This window comes from Gigantopelta aegis, chromosome 1, assembly GCF_016097555.1.
Source record: "Gigantopelta aegis isolate Gae_Host chromosome 1, Gae_host_genome, whole genome shotgun sequence".
Lineage (NCBI taxonomy): Eukaryota > Metazoa > Mollusca > Gastropoda > Neomphalida > Peltospiridae > Gigantopelta > Gigantopelta aegis.
The window spans coordinates 37,591,527-37,598,323 of record NC_054699.1 but is presented as its reverse complement, the minus strand read 5'-3'; the positions used below and the strand labels follow the sequence as shown (position 1 = coordinate 37,598,323).

At 37.5% G+C, this 6,797-nt stretch overlaps 1 protein-coding gene across 1 annotated transcript in view; it reads right to left on the bottom strand.

The window, feature by feature from the left end:
* Positions 1–3,133: 3,133 nt before the first annotated feature.
* The window catches only part of LOC121379370 (NFX1-type zinc finger-containing protein 1-like), a 4,910-nt gene continuing 1,246 nt past the window's right edge, over positions 3,134–6,797 (bottom strand). Inside the window, exons 2-3 of the mRNA XM_041507994.1 lie at positions 4,789–4,865; positions 3,134–3,212 (exon numbers count right to left, since the gene is read on the bottom strand). Coding sequence (XP_041363928.1) covers positions 3,134–3,212; positions 4,789–4,865 — 156 coding nt within the window. The remainder of the gene's footprint in view (positions 3,213–4,788; positions 4,866–6,797) is intronic.

Sequence of the window (6,797 nt, the reverse complement as noted above, 5' to 3'; positions counted from 1 at the left end):
TTGTATGATTAAAATTATTTTGAAATCCAGATATATACATCTGTCAAACAAGCATAGTTACGTTTGGTGCCCTCGGATGATACCAATTGGTCAAATTTTGGGTCTAGGCTATTGCATTAATTATTTTATTTTAGATTATTTATTTATTATTATTGTTTTATTTATTATTAATACTCACAATGTAATCAGCCATTTGAATTCGCAGTATTAATATTTGTACTGTGGTACAGTATCAGCTCGTCGTCACTTTTTGACTGCATACACCAACAAACGTGTAATGGGGCAATTAACTAGTGCCAGGAAGTAGATATTCGTAATTGGTAAATACCTAGCGTTAACATGTATGGGTTTTGAAGTTGAATTCTCAATAAGTAAACATTTATAACACGGATTACCAAACATCATGTTGTTATTTTCCAAACTAAAACCCCCACCACTGTTAATGATGCACAGTTACTATTTTCCGTTAGTATTGTACTATTATTATACAGTCTGTATATATTATATATAAACAAAAACAAAAAAAGAAAAAGAAAAGAAACTTAAAAAATTAACATTTATTTATATATTTATTTATTTGTTGATTGTTTTGCTACTATAATAATGAAATGTTTAGAACTTTTGGATCAGACCTCGAAGTCACATTGTATATATATATATGATTTTGGGTGCATTTTGGACAACTTTCACAGTCTGTGGCCTCCACGAGTCCGAAATATTGGACGAGAGTACTCGAGGGTCAAACCCGACCCGGACCCGAGTACCCGACACTTACTAGACCTTACTAGATGATAATGAGACTAAGGAATAAAGTAAAATAGCATTATGCATCTTAATTCTGGCTGAACATGAATGCCAGATCATGACAGAGTATTGTATTGTATACGTTCAGTATCGTGACGGACGGGCAGATTAAAAAAGAGAAACTACGACATGATCATATAGGTCTCATTATTGTGTAACTTGTATTGCTGATTAGTTACTGCTGGAATATACGTCCTACATTGTCTCACGTGTACGGGCACTCGAGTCTTGTGAACGTTGCCAAGTACTCGAGTTCTCGTGGAGACCCTAGTTCACACCCAATCTTAATTAAAATTAGCTCCACTATTACATGTGGATCTAACAGCAGCCCATTGAATCTCATGTCCAGTTGTCCTTTCATTCGACCAATCAAAACTTTACTTGCAAATCATGCCAGTGATTTAAAAAGAATTTGAAAAGATTCGGGATTATGCCGAGGATATACGAAATGATTCGGGTGAATTACGAAGTATGCCGGAAACTAATTTCAATATAAAATTTTATATACAATTCGTTTCAAGACGAAAAAAAACCCGTGATGGTATAGCCACAAAATCTGTTTATACTAGTATACAATACTGCACTTTCCCCCCGTTTTTTTAATGTTGAAATAGACCAACAAGTTCGCCCGATATTTTTAGAATTTGTATGCTCCCGAATAACGCTATAAACGGCGAGATGTAATTGGTCGATATTTGAATTGTTATTTATTGGGAGTCCACGCAATGCATTTAGATCTACCAGGGTAGACCCAGCAGCAGAGGCCAGAGTTGGAGGAATCACACATTCTTTGCTCATCAAACCTTACAAAAACCCTCAAGAAAGGTTTAGCTATTCAATTTGTCACAAAAGTCAGATTTTTTGAAAATCACCAAAATTACTCGGGAAAAACACAAGCCTCATTAAAGCTAAAACGTTTGCACTGCTGGTGAAAAATCATTATTTAAAATAATAACTCCTTGGCTATCACTAAGCTTAAGAATATACTTCATATTCCAAATTATTAGCCTTCAAACATGAAAAACAAATTATCTAAAAGAATTTAAAAAACCCTGTGCCAAATCAACAAGCTAACTGTATACTGCTACCTAACAAACTTGTAAGATGTAATTTCTTAAATTTGATTCCGTGGTAGATCCGGGGGTGGGAAGAGTGCTAGGGAGCTAACTCTGCAGTTAAAAAAATGTCTCCGGCAAAAAAGAAAAAACATGCTTTGGAAAAAAATATTAATATAGTCCTCGTACAGAGGATAATTAAAACCTTCATGGTAATCACCACGGTAACCCTTCGAAGTTTAAAATGCCTGCACAATATAGGGGTTTATGGAGACTATCGGAGTTTCCCTCCCACTAATATAATGAGTCAAGGTGGAGAGTTTGTTGGCTTGCGAGGATAGGCCACCATTTTAAAATTTCACAATTGACCCCAACGCACTTTGGCGAACCATAACCCCATCCGCCACCGTTACACACCGCCAAATCTGTCTGTCGCCCAATAACACAATCGTAGAGTTTTTCAGTGTGGGTGCCCCCCCCCCCACCCCCACCCCCGCCATGTAGTTGTGTCATCTAAAAAAGCTGATGACGTCAATGCCTACGTACCCAGGTCGGTCCGTTTAGCAGTGTACTCGGGATAGCTTTCTGTCAGAAAATAATTGGAGGGTACATGACATAATAAAAACAAAGTAGATAAACAAGTTATGGGCGGTTGAAAATTTGAAATTGTACACTGTATTCATTTGACACTTAAACACCCCACACGTTCCGGTTCTCTTATATATTATTTCAAAAAATTATAAAGATTTATCCACTAACAATGGCGCAGGGTATGTCTTTGTGTAGGGGTGGGGATGGGGACACTGGGTAAATTTTTTATAAAATCATACATACATTACATATATATAATCTTCAAAAACATAGGGGAAACTCTAATAAGAATTTACAATTGCCACAAGTGTAAGGTATATTAGCAGTGGGGAATGGTTATATGATAATAGTGAATTAATTGGGCAAACATTACAACCGGTAGTTCAGTATTACAGTAGGTTTTATGACCACTAAACATCTTGAAGGACGACTGGCGTCAGAAGTGAAATTTGAAAGTTTTGTTTTTATCAGTAGTGGGTGATACCGCCACGATGTGTGAGACATTCATTCAGTCGACGAGTCATACTGCGTATGAGTCTCCCAATGGCCATTTGAGGGATACTGTTCCACTGCTCTTGCAGCGCCTGACCAAGTTCCTCTAACGTGGTCGGCGGTATTTGACGTTGACACACACGTCTTCCTATCATGTACCAGGACATGTTCAATGGGGAAAAGGTATGGGCTCATTGCTGACCATGGCATTCAACCGATGTTGTGTTGCTGGAGGTGAGCAGTGACGATTCATGCACGGGCATTGTCGTCCTGAAAAACAAAACAAAAACGCCTAGCAAACGGGACGACAAAGAGTGTCCGTATGTTGTCCTGGTAGTACTGCCCAGTGACCCTTCCTTGCACAATACGGAGGGGGGTTTTGTCAGTCATAGTGATACCACCCCACACCATAACCGATCCACCGCCAAATCTGTCCTGAAATCGCATTGTGAAGTTGGCGTGCCGTTCATTTCGTCGTTGCCTGACTGTGCAAGGCATTCACGTACCACATGGTTGGATCCAGCAACAACTGAATTTGCATTATGTAAATAAATTTGTTTTACAGACTATATGACAGTGGCTAGACTGACATTCGATAACAATGATTTGGGGATACTGGAAAAGTTTGCTTTGTTTTTGTTACTGGATGTCAAACATTTGGTAATTGTGACATAGTCTTACAGAAAGAAAGAAATGTTTTATTTAACGACGCTCTCAACACATTTTATTTACGGTTATATGGCGTCAGACATATGGTTAAGGACCACACATATTTTGAGAGGAAACCCGTTGTCGCCACTACATGGGCTACTCTTTCCGATTAGCAGCAATGGATCTTTTATTTGCGCTTCCCACAGGCAGGATAGCAAATAGTACGGCTTTCGATATACCAGTCCGGGTGCATTGGATGGAACGAGAAATAGCCCAATGGGTCCACCGACGGGGACCGATCCTAGACCAGCCCCCTCCCCACAAAAAATAAAATAAATATATAATAAAACAAATCAATAATAATTTTTAGAAAAATATTAAAAAATCGATTGCTTGGAATGACACACTTGTTGTTATTAATTTTCATAAACAATTATTTAATGTTTTTCATTGGAATTATTTAACCGAATCAAACTATTGTACATTTATGCCATCCACAAATCCTTGAATTCGGGCAAAAACGCGATACTGGAGCACAATAAGCTGTCCTAAAACCTTTGACCATGTATTTCCACCACTCTACTCACAATATGTGTTGTAAAGTTTGTTTTATTTAACGACGCCACTCGATTTTTTTAGTTTATCATCGGCTATTGGACGTCAAACATATGGTCATTCTGACACTGTTTTTGTTTTAGAGGAACCCCGCTGTCGCCACATAGGCTACTCTTTTACGACAGGCAGCAAGGGATCTTTTATTTGCGCTTCCCACAGGCAGGATAGCACAAACCATGACCTTTGTTGAACCAGTTATGGATCACTGGTCGGTGCAAGTGGTTTTACGAGCCTGGAAGCACTCACTCAGGGTTGGGAAAATATCTGGATTAAAAATCCCATGCCTCGACTGGGATCCGAACCCAGTGCCTACCAGCCTGTAGACCGATGGCCTAACCACGACGTCACCGAGGCCTGTAATATGTGTTGCAATCCATGTCGTAAATATGCGTTTTCTTTTGCAATCGTTTAGTAGTATTACAATTTCATCTTTCGAATATCACTATCCCCCTCCCCCTAACAAAAAGTGTTTGTTATCGTCCGCCTGGGCGTAGTGCTCTGTCAATGGGGGGGGGGGGGGGGGGTCCCCCCCCATCCTATGTACGCTCTTTCTTACGTGGTGTTTAGTTGGGAAAATTACAACACAATCGTCGGGTTGACGAACTTCGTCGTGACAGTTGACAGTCTGACACTAGCATTACAGATCCTTTTTGATAACTAAAATTATTAAATTAATTGCATGTTAAAGATATTTTCCTCCCCCCCAGGTCCAGATCACGTATAAACAAAGTGTTTGTTGTCCGAATGTTTATAGTAGCCCTAACCAGATTTTACCTTCCAATAATTTTGTACTATACGTATGGAAAAACAAAATGAAGAAAACTGAAAAGTGACTTCTATAGACATTTGCACACGGCCGTAAACACACTGGATGTACAGACACTAGTATTATAAACAAAACAATGTACTGGATATGTAATTTTAGTCGCCAAAAGGACTCTGTTAGAAATGTTTTTACCATGGCTGCAAACTCAGGACTGTCCCTTTAATATCCGTGTGTTATCTCTATTACCAAAACAAAAGCGTACATGCAGGAGTGAGTCTCCGGACATGGATACGATATTAATCCGTTGTGTACGCGACCATATCAATGGCTCACCTGGCAATAGCGTTAGTTTAGGTTTGCATTTCTGGCTTTATATTCTGTTTAGATTTCCAGTAAAAAGAAAAAAAACCCAAACTTTATACACCAGAGACAGAAATATTTTGCTAGGTATGTGTCCATAATATCGGTAAAGGTATGTGTAGTTTTATTTTTTGTACAGCATTATAACTGGTTTATTAACAATAATATTCAATTTGGAGATTATTCATTGTACTCGCAAGCCTACTGTTACGCACTGGCGTAGGAAACGGGGGGGGGGGGGGGGGGGGGGGGCTGTGTCACCCCATAAAAAGGGAAATGTACCCCCCACTTTTCAGATATTTTGCTTTATATTTGCTTTATAATAGTGTAAAAGTTTGTAAATATAAAAGCGTGCCCCCCACTTTTCAGATATTTTGCTTTATATTTGCTTTATAATAGTGTAAAAGTGTGTAAATATAAAAGCGTGCCCCCCACTTTTCAGATATTTTGCTTTATATTTGCTTTATAATAGTGTAAAAGTGTGTAAATATAAAAGCGTGCCCCCCACTTTTCAGATATTTTGCTTTATATTTGCTTTATAATAGTGTAAAAGTGTGTAAATATAAAAGCGTGCCCCCCACTTTTCAGATATTTTGCTTTATATTTGCTTTATAATCAGTGTAAAAGTGTGTAAATATAAAATTTTGCCCCCCACTTTTCAGATATTTTGCTTTATATTTGCTTTATAATTTACAGGTAAAAGTGTGTAAATATAAAAGCGTGCCCCAACACTTTTCAGATATTTTGCTTTATATTTGCTTTATAATAGTGTAAAAGTGTGTAAATATAAAAGCAAATGCCCCCCACTTTTCAGATATTTTGCTTTATATTTGCTTTATAATAGTGTAAAAGTGTGTAAATATAAAAGCGTGCCCCCCACTTTTCAGATATTTTGCTTTATATTTGCTTTATAATAGTGTAAAAGTGTGTAAATATAAAAGCGTGCCCCCCACTTTTCAGATATTTTGCTTTATATTTGCTTTATAATAGTAGATTTCCAGGGTAAATATAAAAGCGTGCCCCCCACTTCAGATATTTTGCTTTATATTTGCTTTATAATAGTGTAAAAGTGTGTAAATATAAAAGCGTGCCCCCCACTTTGTGGCACTTTCCGACGCTCGTGTTACGTTACCCCGCTCGACATTAAAATTTAACAACATACTATTCTAGATATTAAAGAAAGTAAAACATTTCTGGCATTACAGATATTTGATTTTTGTTTGTTGTTGTTAATTTAAAACATTAGTTTCTAATAACTACTTGTTTTATTATCGATTTTGGCAAATCCATGGGTGATCTGTTCAACAGTTAGGTAACGCTCATGTGTGGTATTGTGGAAAGCGTTGTCAAACACAAGGAATTTAGGGTCAATGTGTGTTTCTTGTGTAAACGTTTAAAACACGTGTCATTTTTATTAAATAAATTATATGCTAGAATTTTATCCTCTTTTTGTATATAAAAAA